Source organism: Aquila chrysaetos, chromosome 16, assembly GCF_900496995.4.
Source record: "Aquila chrysaetos chrysaetos chromosome 16, bAquChr1.4, whole genome shotgun sequence".
Taxonomy (NCBI): Eukaryota; Metazoa; Chordata; class Aves; order Accipitriformes; family Accipitridae; genus Aquila; species Aquila chrysaetos.
The window spans coordinates 8,897,633-8,918,083 of record NC_044019.1 but is presented as its reverse complement, the minus strand read 5'-3'; the positions used below and the strand labels follow the sequence as shown (position 1 = coordinate 8,918,083).

Below are 20,451 nucleotides of genomic sequence, written 5' to 3'. Positions count from 1 at the left end.
CAGTGAATCTCTCAAGACCAGCCAGGAAGCATGTAGCAGATGTAAGAAGTGAACTCAGGTCTCCAAAGTCCCTCTTTAGTTCCTTAGCCATAAACCACATCATTTCTGTAAATGGAGCTCTGTGGTATGCAATTTAATAGTAAATTTGTTAACTGTTAGCACCTCTCAAAAGACCTGTCTGACATGGTTTAATCAGTTATTGACTATGATTGTAAAAAAGACCTATAATGAATAAGCAACATAAAGTATGCCACAGTAGGCTGTCACGCTGCAACAGTTGGAATGAAGACCATTTGTGTACAGTTGCCCATGTGCTCTATTAATTGATTACAAGTAGCTCTACAAAATGAGCTGACTTACCATTGCTTTACCTCAGAAGCAGAAATAAAGACATGCTCAAAGTACCAAACATACATAGAACTGTCACTACAACAGGTATAGTCATTCTTTTTTTCTCTTTTTTTTAATTCCCGCAACTGAAAAATATAAACCAAAATCACCTAAACACAGGGATTAAATGATGACACTAGAGTTTTGTCATCCAATAAGAAATGACTGCTACCACTATCGGTGCAGTAAAATAGAATGCAATGAATATAATAATTTTATAACAGTACAAAGTTCATCACTTTCAGTAATACTCATTAATTGTTAAGGTATGCATACAGAAGGCCAGACCTGGCCAGGGTTAACCCAACAGGGTGTGAGAAATTGCCAGATACTGCAGACAATGGAAGGGGAAAAATCAGCTGGCCAAACTTAACGTGGGGTTAAATTAATAGGGCAGTAAAAGGAGAAATTTTGAGATATAAAATACTGAAAAGGGATTATCCAGAACTCCCTTTGGGTGAAGCCTGAAAAGATGGTGAAAAGGCATGTGTTGAGTTACTGGGGTCACTGACAAAGGCTGAAACTACCAAACAAGGATGCACCACCCCCCCCCCCCCCCCCCCAACAAAAAACCAAACCCCAAACCTTAATAAAACCGGGAACAATGGTAAAATTGTACAATGGGGACAAGCTGTTTATTTGAGAGGGAGAAAAAAGGATACCTGCTTTCCAGGTCTCTGCCTAATCACAGAACCTGGAGCAGCACAATAAACCTGTTGTTCTGACCATACTCTCAGGAGCCCCACGCACCAACAGACTCTGCAACCTCTTCCTCCCCTCCTAGGGGTTTGGCTGCCTGTGCTGGAGGCCAGCTCTGATATGGCACAGCTGTAGCCTTGGATCAGACTTGTGTGAGAAAGAGCTGCGAGAAGCCTTTTTGGGGACCTTACCCCTTCACTCAGGAGCTGCATTTAAGCTCAGGCATTGCTCCTTCCTGAGCTACTTCATAGATATATCTATACCTGGTTATATACCCTGCTGATCCTCACTCACTAATTTGAATTCCTGGTTTGACATCGTATTTACCTCATCACTGTGGACTTGTCTGGCAACAAGCAGACTGCAGGCTGATCTTATTACAATCACCAGAGCTCTTCTTGCTCAGGTACCATGCACTTTGTTGGTGTGGAATTTAGGCACGCAGGGTTGGTTCTTCAAACTCAGTCCCTTGTTGACGATAAGCAACATCTGTGTCCGGTTTAGAAGGGATCACAGAACATCTACCTCACATTCCCCAAACACTTCCCAGCACTTTCTTGTATATTTCACACATGAATCAAGAGATGCAAAACAATACTATGCTACAGAAAGAATCAGAAACTGAGAGCATCAACATCAAGCAAATCTTTGAATTGGCAGAACATTAAAAAACATAGATGATCCTCGTAGAAGATCCTAAAAAAATTCCCTCTCTCATGTTGTTGAAAATTCTTTCATGATCCCAAAGTAAGTTTGATCAGTTCAAGCTTGAGCATTTAAACAGGGAAATTTAATATCTCTAGGAAGGTGAACACACACTGCCTGCATTTTGCCTCAGCATCTGTTAGTGTTCAGTACTTAAGGGTTCTAAGAATGACATATCAAGGAGAAGAAATTTTTCCAGGTGCCATAGGTGACTAGCAAAAGCCCTGAAGTATGAGATTAATGAAAGGAAATATGGCATAATCTACTGTCTTTCCTTTCAAAATCCCTTGAATATGCCAACATATAGACACTGAAAGCCTTGTACTACAGACATAATTTATTGTCTCCAGGAAATCTGTTTTAATTATGCAATTTTTGAAGTTCCTTTTTAAAATATTTTAGGTTCCTGGCTCACACTATCCTATCTGCAAGGCCATTTCAGAACCTTATTTTCTTAATAGTTAGGAAAACTTACTTTTCATTCCAAATTTAAGTGATATGTATACTTTATCTTTAACAGCTTCTATCCCTCTTTGATATTTATCCCCTGAATTTATTTATAAAGAGGAATCATATCTCCTCTCAGCCTTTATTTGCCTAGACTAAATCAAACTCCTTTGTTCTCTCCACCTAAAGACAGATATTCCATTCTCTCATTTGTCACAGGAGCCTTTCTGAGAACTGCATCTGTTCCAAATTGTTTATCTGTCTTGAGCACAGATGACCAGAACTGTACACAGTATTCCAAAGGAAGATTTAGCAGCATTTTATAAAATAATACATTTTCCTCTCTCTACTAAAAATATCTTTTCTAATATTCCCTAGAACAGTTATGCTGAAAATTCAGAAACCTTCCCTCAAGGCTTCTTAGCTGGCACCCTGGGTGAAAGTCTCAGCATTATATATATGATATCATGTTTACCAGAGATGAGAGCCTAGAGATGTTGCTCAAAGCTGTAGCTCATGTCTTCTTCATTCATTTCCCTTACTATACTATTTGTATCTCTCCCCTGCACTCCTACCCTTTACTTTTGGAGGTAGAATTTTCTTACTTTTGCCACTCTAGTTCCATTTTTAATTTTTTTTTTTTAATTTTCCCTGTGATTTTTTCCTCTTTCTTTATTATTTTTCAACCTCTTGACTAGTCAAACTCTTACGATTTTTCTTCCTAACTGTTTTCTCCTCGTCTTTTGAGCTCATCTCTCTTTTGGGCTTAATAACTTGCCATTTTATATTGTGGCATTGTCTTCTGCTGTGTTTATTCAAATTAAGATGCAACTGAAGATGAGACTGTATTATTACATTAAATTCAGTTTTTCAAGGATTCTAACAGTTCCTCTTACAATGCATTTATCTTTTCTACTCCTCACAATAATTTTTAATTTTATTTTGCATTTCTATTTCTAATTGCTATTTTTAATCCATACTTAGATCACTAGTCCTAACCCTAGTTGCTTGTTTACTAGTGTTAATCCTACTGAACCTCACCTCCACTGGGAATTTTAGTGAGTTGATTTCTGAGGTTTGATTTCAAGGTATGATTTAGCAATACAGGCTGGTTTCTTCTTTTTCTTCAAGCTTTGCTTCCTTATGGAGTGTCTATTGACTCTACAGCCCTTGTATACTCTTCTGATTTATGGCCTCAGTAACTCTATCTGGGGACAAATACTTTTTAAGATGATGCCTTTATGTAGGTATTAATTCCAAAATCAAGAGAAATCATCTTAGGAACTGAAGGGCCCAGGAAGGGGTGAAGTATACAGATGATGCCATATCACTTATGGAGCACTTTAAATTCCATTTTCTCCTATGACATTCAGCAATCTCCAGCAGCAGTTGTTAAAAGCAAAGATATAAAATGCAATCCATTCATATATCAACTACCACCAATAAAAAAGCCCTTCCTCTTATTAAACAAAATTTTAAGATAGCATGCAGTCTCACCTGCTGTCCTGGCAAGAATTTTTCATGAATCAACATGACATGGGGAATATCTTTATTCTTTTAAGCATAAATGCCAAAAACATCTAAGCATATATTATTAACTTAGCATAAAATGTCTAAAACCGAAAAGCATTAATATTTATATATCTGTCAATTCATTTAGATGACAATTTTTAATTTTTTTTTTCTTTTCCAGAAACACAGCAGCAAATATCTTACTCCTGTTAGAGAAGATAAAATCTACTATTATCCCAACAGTAAGAATGAGAAGAGGAAGAAATGTCACAGAGAATAAGAAAAATGAGTAATTAAATAAAAGCTATTCCAAGCTTTAAGGGAAACTGGATTGCAAATGTAGGATTCCACAAATTTCAATCCCAAATGCTATGTACATAAAAGATTTTCCCATCATAAACTATTGTACTTTATAATAGGAGTAAAAAGGAGGTCATCTTCCTCCTACTCTTTATGAGGCTAATCTGTCTAACAAATCTAATGTTGAACAAAGTCTAGCATGGGTTTTTTTTCCAAAAGTAAATACCAAACCTACTGACAACATTGCGCTGTTTTCCAAAAATAGCACATCTACAGACAGCAGAAGTAAGTTGCCAAAACAGAGAAGACCCGAAGCTAAACTTAGTAGATTTGCCTACTACCACTGGAAATGGAATTTTTTCACAATTCATAAAATAACCAAACTAAGATAGCAAATGCTTACTCAGTTTTTACTGCATCTCCACTCACATAAACATCCAATAAAGTAATTTTAAGTTAAACTTGCTTTTAATAAGAGTCTAGGTAAAGACTGAAGAATGGGCTCAGAAAGCCCTAACTACAGAGAAAATCTGTTTTAGTACAAAATGTAATAAGCTTTCTACAGTATTAAGTTACTCAGAAAAACGCTGGATGGGGTGCTGGTTTCACTTACACCAGCATAATTCAGAAAGAATTCAACTGAAGTCAATGAAATTATTCCTATGAAAGATCAAAGTAAGATCATTAAGTACCGAAATTGTTGAGACTATGGCAACATATAAACATTAATACTTATTTGCTTTATAATACATTGAACATTATTCAACTTTCAGTCCCTTAGATTTTAATTATGCATGTAGGATCTGAGATAAACATCTCCCAAATTCCTCCATGATCATCCGCTCAGCTAGACAAACAGAGTAACCTCTTTTTTCTGCCTCTTCAGCTTGCATCAGGAGACAAGCACATACTGCTTCCACTTCTTCCCAAGATATACATACAGCTGGTTGCCTGACAGAGGAAAAGAAACTAGTATGAAATGTCTCAATTTTAAATACACAAAATAATTTAAAAGACAAACTGCAAAACTCAGTTAAGAGTTGGAATGCACAGAGCTGAATCAGAGTAGCTGCACTGTTACTGTAAGATACATCCTTGTAGGAACTTCACTGTTCTACACTGAATAGCTTCAGCTTCTGACAGATTGCTTCTGAGTTTTTCTAATTTATCACATGGAAGACTGTGTTCACACTACATAACAAATCTACGCAAATGCTGCCCAATAGGTGCAGACAGGGAAAGCTTATACAACAAGCCTCTTCCTCCATCTGCATGCAATAATCAGATCCTGCCTTATGTACAAGGAAATGTGTTAAAAAGGCTTAGTCAGGGTCTAAGAGGTACTAAATGTAAATTCAGTCTATTGCTGCTAAAGGAAACAGCACCAAGCCCCTTAAGGATTCCCTGAATGACACCTTAGCAGTCTTGCTTTGAATAAACTCTTGAAAATACCAGTCGTTAACATCATAACTCATTCTGCTACATTAATAACGTAACTCATCATACTGTGTGATTCAAGCAAAGGCATAACTTGGCACCATCTACCCCATCAATATACTACCAACAGCAGAAATTGATAAAATATTTTTAAAATATATCATCAGAAAGTATTTTAAAAATAGAATTAAGATAAGAATTTCAAAGTAACATTTGATGCAAAGAAGCAAAGAAAATTATATATGCAAACTGAAAATTTTAGAGCCTGGAGTAAAGCTCCCTAAAATCCATTAAGATGTGGTTTAATTAATTTTAATTATTATTAACAGGTGTTTCTATTTATTAACCAAATGACTATAAACCAACCAAAAATATAGTTTAGGCTACAACTGTGTTAGAAAGCATAACAACATTAGGATATTTTACAATCCAAATTGCCAACACAAATAAAATTGACAGGAGGTGGACCAAAGGAATGGGAGAGATGGCAAAGGAGCAGTGATATCAACATGCTTATTAATTGAACATCACAAACATGTTAATAACATAATTTTCTTAGTACTTCTTTGGTCAAGGTTTTGTTAGAAATGAATGCTTGAACACAGAAAAATTTAAGAACAGAGAAACTGAAGGAAAAACATAAAGTAGCTAAGGGGGAAAAAAAGTTGAGACAATGAAATATGTGCTCTGTACATAAATAACTGCTGTTTTGTAAGCAGAACTAATACATATATCCCTGAACTCTGTATACTATATTCTTAAAGGATCGTTATAGCCTCTCCTTTAGATATTTTTTTATTTATAGAAGCAAGATGGCATATACTATGTGAAGTGTTTCCTTGTATATAAGCCATCTGTCATTTTCATCACTATTTCTTAGATAATTATGATAATGGTTACACAAAAAATTAATAAAGTCAAACCAATGGATTATGCAGTGCTATTTCCAAGTATTCACCTGGCTGTCTTCAATTTTGGTAACTCTTCAAACGTTGATGTTAAAACTGGGCTATTTCCTTCATCATTTCCAATGTCCATGTAGTTTAGCACATTGAACTGGTTTTTTTCATCTGGACGTTCTTCATAATTTTTGCAACCAATGCATTTGCAAATAGAGGAACACATAATTTTAGCCTGGCAAATATAGAATATTTAGAATAAAAATTGTATAAATCTTAAATAAAACATACATTTGAGCAACCATTGGAGCTATACCACCAGGGACTTATTCTAGATGTGCTGGTCTGGGATACTCCCAGAGCGAAACCATCAGTATCAATACAGTAAGGAAGCAAGACAGGTTTTTTTCCATGGATTCTCTGTGGAGACTGATGTTCTGTACATGGACAAATCACTCCTCCCCTCAATTTGTGGATAACTTTGCAAGATAACAAAATACTACAGATAGAAACTACCGGGATTAGCAGAAAACCATTCCTCACTTCTTCTGGAGCAAGTCATGGGCTGAGAGATCCTGATACCAAAAATTTTAGCTGACCAACTTCAGCCAGATTCAGTTCTTTAAAGACATGACAAGAAAGAGACTGTGCTTCCTATGTTCAAAAACTTTTATGATGAAAAATGCAAAGAAAGAAGAGAAGTGCTTCTTTTTTGCAACTACTAGTTACAAAATATAGTCAATGTTAAGGTAGTAAGTGATGAGAGGAAAGTTCACCTGACTCACCTCAAAGCACTCACAATAATTCTTGAGGCATCCCGAGCGCTTGCAATTACATCCTTTGTTATGGTGAGGTTTAATTTCTCCTAGTTTTCTTTTCCCAATCTTTGGTAAGAAAGCTTCTGGGTTTCTATCAAGACAGGCCTAAAACAAAAATGGCTAGATTATGAGAAATTAAAGAAATGTTTTTAAACACCTGAATGACTGTGATCCAATGTTTAATAAAGAAGTCCTTTCTTTCCACTCACATCATTGGTGATATGAAGCCCATGGATAAAGGAGTCTTCCATGGCATGTGAGAGCAGGAATTCAAAGATTCCAAAACACTAAGCCAAGTTGGCTCTACCACGGGAAGCAACATACATTGTTTTTATGGAATAATGTAAATGACCCATCTACTCTTCTCTTGGGGCTGGTTTCCTTTCACTGCTGACACTACTTTCACCAGAAATAAAAAGTTCTCAGTGAAGAAAGAACCCTTGCATACATAGTTACATACATCTCAGAAATTTTAAACATATCTTTTTTTATTAATGGCCCAATACAAAGACCATTCACTGAAATCAGCATTGGATTGGAACAGCAGGTTTTTATTAGGTCCCAAGACCTCGCAATACCATGGACTACTAAAAGGCAGGTTAAAGAGGTTACATGCCCTTTACGTACAATATTTATGGATGGCACAGGTATGCTTTTGTCAGTGACAAACAAGATCTATTATGCTTTACAAGATGCCATCTACAGCAGTGAGAGGAGTGCTTAGACACCAACAACCCCATCAGCTGAACTACAGACGAGCATCTGATTTGAAAACTAGTTGTTACATACTGACAGCAAAAACTGCTGTGGCTTTGACTGGTTGGATGTGGCAAAGCTCTAACTCTAATTATATCAATGTCTTGTACAATCCAGAAATCATGTGAATGATACAAAGATTGTTCTGGAGAGTTGCATACAAGAAGCGCAAAGCCATTAATATATCCTTAAAGCATCTGCAGTGGAGTAAGACTTTTCATTATCACTTTAAAACTTACAAAACATAACATACATATTAGATTAAATTATTGCCCAGATTGTGCAGTTCAACATACATGCAAAAATTATCCCACATATTATTCTTTTTTCCACTAGTAAAATCAATCTCCAAATGTAGAAGCAACCTGCTTCTCACTAGTGCAGTGTTCAGTGTCGCTGCCAGGAAAGCCAACTTTGCATTGCTGCATGGGTCAACCAGTAAGACTAACAGAGACAACTGCAGAAGATCTGTCAATGAGAATAATAATTCGGATAGTAATAATTTGTTTTCCTTTAACTACTGTCTGACTTTGGGATACAATAAATTTTCCTTCACATGAAAAAATTTTCTGAATTTAAATTTGGGTTTGAATACTTCCTTCCAAGAATAAAGATTATCATTCAGTTAACACATCACTAGTTTTAATCCAAAGTATCAGAAGTTCTATAAAAGGAAGGAAATAAATCCCTAAATTTCTTTATGTAAGAATAATACAGACGCAACACATAACTTCATTTATGTTAAAAATAACATATTTCAAATGCTGTAACTAGTGGAAAAAACAATACTGCTATATTTTTCATACAAGAAGCTGATACCAATGTGTATTCTATTTTTTTTTTACCTTAATGGCTTTAAATCGCTCAGTTTCATGAAGTTGATTGTTGTAACAATTATTGCAGTTACAGTTGTTGCAAAAATCACCATTGGCAAAACAATCACAATATCTATGATTAACATGTAAAATAACATAAGAAATGAAAAGATTAACTGGTTTAAGTGCAAATTTTTAAATTTAAATTCTACTTCTATTGCAGAATGTTTAGTTTCTTCTCATGAAAAATGTTCCTTCCTCTGCAACTTAATCACATCCAAACCTAGACAAAGAGCTTCTCTCTCTTTCAGTTTTGCATTTTGTAAAATACACCCAGTCCATCAATGAATCAAACATTAATTATTGTGTATACATCTCTGTGCATATTATTTATGAAAGAAAGCAGCAGCAAGACAGAGAAATTGTATTTTAGTATACAGAATTTACATTCTACATAGGATTTTCCAGATATGCTCTGAACAATTCTTCTAGCTTCTCTTTTTATTTTTCATACTTTGGATTATATGCAGTCATCTACACCTCTGCACCAAGCTTGTGTGACACTAGTTTATGTCAGCTGTGGATCTTTCTAACTCAATATCAGATGAGTAATTTTTGAAACGTATGTACTGTTCATTTGAAAGCACACATTTCTTGTATGTTTATCCCTTCATCTATACACTATTATTAGCATTTATTAAATGTTGAAAAACTGTTACTTACAATTTAAGACACTGAGATTTTGTGCAGTTACATGGTTTCTTATACTTTGTAACCCCTGAACCAAAAGATAGGCTACACAAGTTGAAAAAGGAAAAAAATTAGAAAAAAATACACAAATACAAATATAACTACAATGAAAACTAATTATTCTATAGTTTTGAAACAATAAATACTGATCTTATTTTTTACACCAATATTGGTGCTACTTAACAAGTGTGGCCTCACAGAATACATGAGAAAAAGAGAATAAGCAACCTGTAATCTCCCTCTATCCACTAGCTGTCACTACTTGGGACAGGTCTGCCCTTAGTCCTACAAACTGGTAATGGTTGTGCAACTGCAAAGCTCTCTCACCTTTCACACTGGGGTTGCACCTGCCTCTTATTTAAAAATGATCTGCAATTAAATATTATTAAAATAATTCCATTAGTGTTAGAAATACAGGCTAAACACATGCTAATTAGATTTGGAAACATATAAATTAACTTAGAAAATTAAATGTTTTTCAGACAAATGGACAGCACAATTGCACTGATCCTAAGAAAACCTGAAACCATGCTACATAGTCTTGACCGCCAGCAACTGACATCATGACTACTGAGATATATACACAAAGCACTCTTACAGATTTGCATTTTTGTTACGAGAAAGTAGCAGCTATGCAACGTGAAATTGTCTAGGTGTCATTGCCAGTTTAAAATTCAAAAGTCATCATGGATGTAAGATGTTTCATGCTTCTTACCCCTCTGAGGTCATTTTCACTGACTCGTGCAGATTTGGTTCTAGATGGAATGTGGCAGAGCTAGCTACTGGTTGTAAGGGTCCATTTTCAAACTGTTCAAGATAAAATGCATATATCCTGTTTATGTTAACTTTAAAAAAAATACTCTTGTAAGTTAACAGAGAAAAGTAACACAAAGAAAATGTTTCTGGGATAATTTGATCGCCAAAGTTACTGATAAAAACTCATGGAAGTAAAGAGTCATGAAAACTGCATGCATCTCCTCTTGGAAACTATTCAGTATGTCAAGAATCCCATTTCTCCCAATGCAAAGAACCAAGAACAGCTTTCAGTGCCGCAGTGTTGGTGCACTATTTTCAATTTACTGGTAATTCTAGGTTCAGTTGATTTTAATTCCAGTAATCAGTTGAAACTGGCTAGTGACTTGATGATTTATGTTATGATCAGCTGCAATATGACATCTAATTGGTTGAAAACTAAGCAAAATTTAAAAAAATAATCAGCTCACAGGCCAAGAAAACACACTGTTGTATCTTCAGACATACAATTAATATGGGCCTGGTTATGGAGAGAGACAAGGGAAGAACAATTAGGATTACGCTGTTATTACTGGTAATGGAGGGACAGTGAATAATTGTAAATCACTGCTATTTTAACAGGTAATTAATCTAGATGGCCATAAAGAAGAGGAAAATTAATGTATTTAAAGGAAGGGAAGAAATCTAGGAAACAACTAATTTGGGATAAAGTTAGAGAAGAATTACAAGCCTGTCTACACCACTGCTCCAGAATGTTTAGGAACTAATTTGCAGATATACCACCTTTAGAGACAAAAGACTCCCTAGGTCAATGTTCAATCTGACCCTTGGGTTTTTTCTTCCCTCTTTTATGATAGTGGCTAATATCCACAAACCATTTGCTGTGTTTGTATCGACATCACATATTCACTTCACAAATCAAAAGTTAACAATTAAAAATTTGCAGTGATTTTTGCTGCCACCTCTGTTGGAAGTAACACGTGAGAAGCCAAACATCTGCAAAGATTTTTAGTCTTCTGTTCAATTTTCATCAACAAAAAAGATAATCAACAAAAATTATAAAGACTTAATGACTGTTAATTCCTAATCAAGACAAAAGAGTGTAAAAAATCCTACTGGAAGAAAATAGTCCCCTTCTTCTGGCAAAAGTCAATGTTCTTTCCTTCACCACAAAAGAGTCTTAAAATGGTTCTCAGAAATAACATAATCTATATAATACCAAATTCAAGGTTTCAAAACTGGAATAAATTTATTTTTCTTATGGAAAACTGTATTTTTAATTCTGGTATTACTTCTACAATATGTTGAAATCAGAAATCTTTATATGCAGAAAGAATACTGCGTGCAGAACTAATCTGTCCAAACCAGCTAAACTGTCTTTAGAAAATGCATACAATTGTTACTTCCCAACATAGACTTCACAACCCATTTTAAGACAAGGGAGAATAGTGTATGTTGTACTTAACAAGTTTAAAGGATAAAGCTTAATTACCTCTTGTTCATTCAGAACCAGTTCACCTGGAACAGGCAAAACCTGCCCCAGTACACCTGTCACAGGGTTGTCCACATCTGGAAAGAAGACATTTATCTGAAGACAGCAGAACTACTCACAGTGTATAAAGTTTCATTTATGCATAAATATTTTTTGATTTCAGCATACAAGTAAACTGGTATCTTCAACTTCTTTTGTTAATAAAAAAAATTACCTGAGGCTGTCTGTCCTCTGTTAGCACTTTCTCCTACAACTTAGTTTTGAATCCAAACTTACTCTACAATAAATAGTGTCTATGAAGGACTTAGAAGTTTTTTCTCCAGAAATGTTTTTCTCATTGCAAAAAAACAAGAATAAAAACCTGACCACACAAAAATACCCCTGACAGAAGAACCCACCATCAATTTGTTAGCTAGGAATTTGAGCATAGGATTTTACTCTATGACATCAAGTACATTTAAATTCAAATGCCATAGACTTAAAATATTTTGATAAAATAAGAAAAATATCAGAAATTATTAAATATATTTATCTTGAGTTCATATTTTACAGATTTCCAGAGTTCTGAGAGAGCATTTGGAATATAGGTCTTTAGCTTATGAAAAAAATTACTAAAAACCCATGGAGAAAACCATAGCTGTAAGAGTCTTTGTGTAAGACCTGGTGAAGAACTGCATTAAGTGAGCATCCCGGCCTGTGCAGAAAAAAGCAAGCATCAGTCATAGTAAGATTACAAGATGAATCTTATACCTCTACTTACTTCTTTCCCATCTAAAGAAAGAAAAATAAATGGAAGCCAAAGGACAGCTTAATTCAAAAGTTGAAGAGATCAGTCCCTAGAAACTTTTAGGTATAATTGCTATACTAAATTCTTTTACTTGCTATGAAGATGAGTGCACTGCTTAGCTTTTTCTTCCCTACCATTACAGCAAATGAAAGAGAGTTTGAAGGAACATGACCTTTAACTTGAATGTGCCTGGTTTACTCTTCTGATGGCTTCTGACATATAAGTAAACAGGCTTCATACCTGGAGCATCTGCTAAGAGATGCTCACACTCAGCACCTATTGATATTGAGGACAATATCTGTGCTTGTATAGTGTCTAATATTAAAAGGCTTTGTTTTCACAGTGCCATCAAAATGCACCACTGAAATAGAATTATAATAACAAATAATGAAATAAACCGCGTCAATAATGTTTTTGAGGAAGCTATATGTAGGTAAAGAAATATTTATTTAAATTTAAACTAAACTATACTCAAATACTTTGTCACTGCTCAGATGAAAATGTGTTATTCCATCTAAACAGGATCAACTTTAGGACCTCAGAAATTACTTTCTTTAAAAACTGATAGCATTTCAAGTTCACAGCATTTCAAGTTCACATAATTATGTAAATATTAGGGAGACATTCTGAATCCCAAGGCGAAAGTACACCCATAGCCCTCAACGCTGCTCTTCATTTATGGACAAACAGTGACACTTGGTGGCAAGCTTGGGTAAATGCAAACGTATGCAGCTGTTTATGCTAAATGTGCTTTATATGGAAAATAATCTGCATATTAAAAACTTTCAATAAATTCAACATATCCATTACATCATTCTTATTACACTGAAGCGCCTAGCAATTTTTTAATTATAAAATGAAGTAAAATAATAACTGGTGATAGCTACACTAGCTTTGGCTCATCTCCCACTGTTGCTGCTTAAGAACATAAACACATGCATTTGCATATTAACAATCTATCTATGATATACCATCTGACAGGCTAGAGAGAATTTTCATTTTTATTGTACCTGATTGAAGATAATTATGTTGGTCATGATACTCAGGAATTAGATGAACTGGTTTTAGTCCTTGTGTGCCACAACTGTTTATACAGAGTATTTGAGTACCTCCTTCCAACTGACAGATAACCTGGAATGAATAACTAATGATTAGGTTTCACCTAAGAAACTGTAATTCTAAGCATATAAATATAAAAGTTTTCCTAAGAGTACCACCTGTCTTATAAAGCTTCCTAATCACAAACTGGAATCTCTCAAATGGGATCATTATGTATTAAGATGTTTGGTTTTTGACCCTTAATTTATTTTTGGAAGCAGCTATTGAGATCTATCACTGTAGCTCCTCAACCTAGGTCATATGGATTCCTGGTTCTCCAAATTGCTCCATGGGGCTTTGGAGAGCATATTCTAGCTATTTACTAGTCCGCTGGCTTCAGATTCAGTTCCCTAACCAGAACATGCCATTGTAATTGTTCATGTTTCATTTCATTTATTTAGCCGTGATTTTAAATCAAGACTGTTCCATTGGAGGAAGTAATCTTCTCATTTGTTTTTTTGGTTTCCAGCTGTTAAATAGAAAGTAATGTGTTTTATATATATATAAAGTAGCACTGTAACTAGATAAGATTTAGACTATGAATCCAAGGAAGGGACTGCCTTATTATTCTTGATACAGCACTTACTAAGTGGGACTTCTTGATGCTAGCATGGTACAAATAAGTTAATTTTCTCTAGCATATGATTTTGCTATCAATTACAGGATATAATTACCACAGGGTTGGAATCATTTCTGTGTGAACATCTGGATTCCTCTGCTGCACTGTGTAATGCTAATAACTTGCAGCCAGACTCGTCAATATTTGAACTCTGAAAAATTGCTCCGTCTTGGTGATTCTTGATAACAGTACTAACTGCCTCTCTTACCTCAGCCTGAAATACAATGTTTTAAATCTTAACAGGCATGCTTTAAAATCTACTTTAAATTCCAAGCAAATACAATAAATTTAAAAATTTATCTGCATAAATCATATATTTTAAAGCAAGGATTATATTCAAATGTAATACTGAGAATAGTTAACTTACTTGTCAATGGCAGAATGATTTTTGCTCATATTTCAAGTAAAAATATTCCTGAAGAATAACAATGAACAGTAACATACTTTACAGTAACAATGGCATTCAGTGTCCCCAAAATCATGAAGCATCAACTGATTTCTAAACTGCCCTGGAGAAGTTAGGCAATAGTCACAGCAAATTATACAAAACAAGAATTAATCCTGAATTATATAACTTGACTGGGGATTATTGGGATTTAGTCTAAGTAAGAAGTAGTCATGGGAGACTGGACTGCAAATTCAATTATACCTATAAATTAGATTGTTCCAAAATTAACTTTTGTTATGGTGATCAACTACTGTGTGTCATGGCATTCCATCATAGATGTGGTGCCACTTGCATTTGTTGAAAACCAATTTATCACCTTCTTGCTGATCCATTACCTTATTACAGTGTCATCTTCACAAAAGTCACACTTCCAGATGAGGCCTTGCCCCTCTCAGTACACACTTTAAAAAACTGAATGGACAATCTTGAAAAACCTGGCTACAAAATTCCAGTAATTTTCAGAAATCTCCCTTTCATGAAATATCTGCATTTCTATAGTTTGTCTTGCACAGATCTAGGAAATTATATTTGAAAAATTCAAGCATTTTAAGAGAATAATTAAGTTGCAAAGAACATCTCTCCATAGGCAGTGAATGCTAATGTTAAAGCCAGATTTTCATCCCCAGCTCTGTTCCTTTATATACACTGCACATGTGATAAAGGCTCAAATACTAATCAGCTCCCCAAGGGTATTTGACAGAGCCCCACCAGGCAGTTTGTGTTCAGGCGGCCTTAGGAGAAGCCCGCTCCCTAACTGGCCTGAATGGGAACCAGAATGTGCAAGTGGCAGACAGGAGCCAACTAGACTTGAGCCAACAGGAACGGAAACAGGAGAAAAACCCAGATGCTGTTCTCCCTTCCTCCACAATGTAGCAGTGTAGAAATCTACGCAGCAACATTTTTCTCTTCCTGTCTTTTGTGAACAGATCAGATAGCACAGTGTTTGAAAGAACCTTTTACCCTCTGGCACTTAGAATAAATCCCATTTTAGATATTCAACACTTGGACAGATTCTTCCAATAATAATAAAATCTTGCATGCATACTTACTATTTCATCATAGACAGAAGCACTAGTCTGAGGTAAGCCACAGATATCACTGGAAGATTCTAGTACATAAAATAAAGCATGTTTTGTTTACAAAAAGATCAGTGTTTTATACCAAGAACTCCTTTACAGCATCAATGAAAGAGATTTTGATGTCACTACAGCACGACATTCTTGTGAAAGAAATATTTAATATTCTTTTGTAACAGCCTTGCTGGGAAAAACAGACTTCACTCTGTGTCTTTTTGATGTCTTTAAAAGGTTTATTGTGCCCATTTGGCACAAATTCATTTAGCTTCAGGATAAACTACCTTGTAAAATCAAATCTAGCAGTCAGTTTAACCCTGAGCAGGATTGTGAACAGGTTATGGGCAGAATACATCAAACAACTGCTCACAAGGTTACTGTCATCAGCAGCATCAGTGCAAACCACCTAACTTTCATAACTGGTGGGCAAACTTGAAAGGGAAATAAAAACATTGTTCAACTCAAAGAAAAAAAGAAAACTGTGCTGCAAGAAGGAATATCTTCTTCACAGTCCCCTGAAGGAACGGGGAGGTGGTATGAGAGGAAGGGAAAATCAAAAGTAAGACTGAAGTACGTGGTTGAAGCAACATGAACATACATGAATGAACAGTGGTCCATTCTCCTTTCAAACATTCTTAGTTATATTAACATTATCCAAAAAGGGTCGTATTGCACTCTGCCAAATCCAGAAATTAATTTATTTAGCCATTTAAATCCTCCCCTAAACTTATAAGAGGAGAAAAATAAATATTAAAAAAAAATCCCCCTCAATCACTTAGGGCACTTACCACTTAAGCAATTGGTCAAGTTTTGTAACTGCATAGTACTGTTTTGGATTCCTTTAAATCGGTCATACAAATACATTTATTCTTACCTGCAACTGGAGGTATAAATGATCTGAACACCTGAAGAAAAGAATGTTTTATTTATATTTCATGCATTAAATGATTAATTTTTAAAAAGCCAAATGAATAAACAAAAACACTGACTTAAAGAGGCCTTGGAAATTGGAAGTTATTTACATTTTCATGACATAATCAAGCACATAAATGCTGTGGCCTATTCAGGATTACCAGATACCATTATATACCTTGAATATTATCTCTGCTTTTTCTGCTCAACATATAGTTATGGTTAAGATCTAATGCATTTACAACTATAATAGCATCATACTTAATGCCTACATTTGTATTTTCAAAACCAAACCAAATTAATAGAACATGGAACAAAGACAGAAACCAACTATTTTCTCGTTTCAAATTAGAATTGAGATTTTTTTGAAATAGACAATTTGCTCTCTATTTGTGTGTGCTGTGCTTCCTTTTAATATAGACAGCAGTTCAGGAGGGTAAGCAAGCAGTGTAGAAATGAATCAGCTTTCTTTATTTCAATAAAATTGTTTATAACCTGATTAGAATTTTGTTCTAATACCTTCAAGAAACAAGGCAGATTAAGAAAACATGCAGATTTAGTGTGATAAACTGTAACGATACTAGGAAGACAGCTGGTCAGAAAGATATTTTCTAAATGTCATTTTTAGCTCCTTGTACAGAGACGAACAAATTTTCATTATCTTCAACTTGAATTTGAAGAAAGCAACAGTTAAGCATTAATCACATCTGTATTTTCTAGAGGCTTCCACCAGTCTTTTGAATCTTATTAATGGTTCAAAAGATTGAAGGTCTTGGTTATTAAAGAACTACTGATAATATTGAGCATGTGTGTAAACAACCTTCCAAGCCAGAGATACTTTAAAATTATAACCGTAACCTGAAATCAGAAAGAAAACCAAAACACGTAAGGCAAATGTCACAGTAGACCTCAAGCATCTCAGGACGCCACTGGGAAACACACTGGGCTGGGTAGCGTCAGCAATGATTTCTGTGATAGGAGGTTTCCTGCACAGACAGCCCCACAGCTGCCACCTGGCTTCAGCCTGGCACCTCGGTGGAATACTGCAAGGGAAAACCAGACCTCTTTTTCAACCAAGTGATTTTTGTGATTTTGGGGGTTTTTTAATGCTTTTGATTTTTGAATGTGAAAACAGCACTGTTTGTCAAAATACTTACATGGAAAAAAATGTCAACTGGTATGCTTAATTATTTCAAGATAGCTTCTCAAAGGAAACCTCAGTGCCCTTCTAGAAGCAGCCACAGTGCAAACTTAAGATTTGGAGATTTCTTCAGACGATATTTTACAGCCATAAACAAAGATGCAAGGACACGTAAGTATTCTACATATGAATAGCCTGCATTAAGCAGATGGATTTGATCCTGTGAACATCACAAGAAGTTTTATGCTGCATACCTTTCTAGATAGTAATTGATCCAACACAGAAAATGTAACTTCAAACTATACAGAAAAACTGCCAAACATGGTAAGCAATGGGAAACTCCTCTCTCTTACAAAAATACTTTCCACATGGAGATTTAACAATACAGGCTACAGTTTACTGCTGCAAATAAATTACTTTTTAACTCATTTGGACTATAAATATTAAGATGACAAGTGTGTCACCTGTGGAACTAAAGAACAAAAGTTTGTACAATTATCTAATAGTTGCTAATACAGATGGTAATATATAAAAGCAAAGCGGGCATATTTGTGACATGGTAAGTTTTTTTTAATAAGCAAAATAACTACCCAGCCATTTAAAAATATGGTTCATAACATGGACAAAAAAGAACAGCAGTCAGAACCATATGTTCACACTGCATGCTGTTTCTGGCAATATAAACCAGAAATTTTTTTCTGTATTTACTACTAAGTTTGTTCTAGTATAAAATTTATGACATAACTGTAAATATTATGTGGATCCCATGTAAGTTTTCATGTGGCAGTTCTCCACATTTAAGTCACAAACAAGCATGAATATATAAAAATTCCTATTTCACTTAATCTTACTGGCATCATTCTGACATTTTGATTGACTGTTCCTTCTGGAGAGAAAATGCTTGAAGTTGGAGCACTGCAATTTTTATGCTGCATTGCTACAGAAGAAAGAAAGTGGACACCATTTGAAGGCAGATAAGGTGAATGCATACGTTCAGCTTCTTCTGGAAGATTTAATTCCTTGTATTTTTCAAGATCTTCATCATCACAGCTGTTGTTTCCATGTGGATGTACTTCAACTTTTACTATTGTATTTTGATTTTCAATGGTAAGTGGATACTTGAAGTGATCTAACAAGGTCTCTCCCACATTTACAGTGCATAAATGATTGTCTTGGCTAGATAGCAATCCTTCTTCAATGGGATTATTAATTACTGCAGTTTCCAGATCAAAGTTTTCAGAACTAACAGGATTATTTTGAGTAAATATTTCAGTTACAAGTCCACTGTCTATTACTGATCTTATATCAAGCAATATCTGATTCTCCATAGTCACGGACAGACTGTCAACTGTTTCATATTTGTTTTTCTCATTGAAGATAATTAAATTTTCTATTTCGGTATTCTTCTGAATAGTTTTTCTATCTAGAAGTGAATAAAATAGTCATAACCAAACAACATGTATATAGAATACTGAAGATTAATCCAATTAACATGTAACAGTGAAACTTAAAAACATAATGCTGGAAGAGGTTGTTGGGGTTCTGAATCTAGCTTTCAGAAAATACAGGCCACCATGCCAACACAAACAAGCTGCTTTTACCATAAGAACACATTCTTTCTAACTTTTAAACACATTAACAGCATTCAGAATTGAATCAGAATTTTGCTACCTGGCTTTAGTAGTCAAAAAAAAAAAATCAATCAAATTTGATGTAGTACTTAGCTATAATTACACTGTTTTAAGTTTGTGTTAGTAAGTAGCATGTTAAGACCAAACCTTGCCTGTACTCTCCATGTCAGTACTGCCAGTTCCCGACAACGCAAGCCAAAGCACCTCTGCCCAGAGTATCACAAGGCCACCATTAAAAAGACATAGGCCAAGATCCACCTGCACTGTCATCACTAATATTTCTGGATTTAGACCACGACAATATGGGGAGGGTCAAGCTACCCATGTCCCCCCGATGGGACCGGGATATACCAACCCTCTGAAGGCTCAAGTGTCTCTGACCCCTATGCATCAGCCGCTGCCAGCTCTGGGGCGGAGCGGGCTAGGAGACCAGCCCTGCCCGGGAGCTCCGGCTGCCCTCCCACCCCACCCCACTTCATCACGCTGGTTTCCAGGGCAGAGAGGAAAGGGAGAGGCCCCACCTCCACCCCGGGCCCTCAGTAGAGTGCCTGTCCCTGCCCCTTCCCTCAGGCAATTCACCTTCCCCCGCAGCAGCCGCCCGCCACTCAGTCCCCAGACCGTTAATGGCGGCAGGGCACGCGCCAGAGAGCCGCTCCCTGCCAGCGCGGGCGAGTCTCGCACTCCTCACAGGCAGGCACGAGCACACCCACGGCCTCCGAATTAGCTTGGGTGTTTGGGGGGGGGATTTTTTTGTTTGTTTTGTATTTAAAGTATAATTTCCCTTGGAAATTATCTCACATTACAAGGAGTAAAAGATTAACCAGGACCCTGGTTCTGAGTGAGAGGTTACTTGTGATAATGCGTGTAGAAGAGTGCTACTCAGCACTGGTAAGGCCACCGCTGGAGTGCCGAGTCCAGTTCCAGGCTTCCCAGTACGAGAGAGAGATGGGCACACTGGTGAGGGTCCAG

The 20,451-nt window shown here is 35.8% G+C and overlaps 1 protein-coding gene across 1 annotated transcript; it reads right to left on the bottom strand.

Annotated features, from left to right (window-relative positions):
* Positions 1 to 3,926: 3,926 nt before the first annotated feature.
* On the bottom strand, positions 3,927 to 20,078 carry TESMIN (testis expressed metallothionein like protein). Its single transcript, XM_041129415.1, has 11 exons — positions 20,062 to 20,078; positions 16,673 to 16,703; positions 15,775 to 15,833; positions 13,571 to 13,691; positions 11,774 to 11,850; positions 10,244 to 10,335; positions 9,502 to 9,573; positions 8,809 to 8,911; positions 7,175 to 7,312; positions 6,449 to 6,624; positions 3,927 to 5,004 (listed from the first exon to the last, which is right to left on the bottom strand). Exons 6-11 carry the CDS (start codon positions 10,255 to 10,257, stop codon positions 4,842 to 4,844), a joined length of 666 nt encoding a protein of 221 aa, XP_040985349.1. The 5' UTR covers positions 10,258 to 10,335; positions 11,774 to 11,850; positions 13,571 to 13,691; positions 15,775 to 15,833; positions 16,673 to 16,703; positions 20,062 to 20,078; the 3' UTR covers positions 3,927 to 4,841.
* Positions 20,079 to 20,451: the final 373 nt, after the last annotated feature.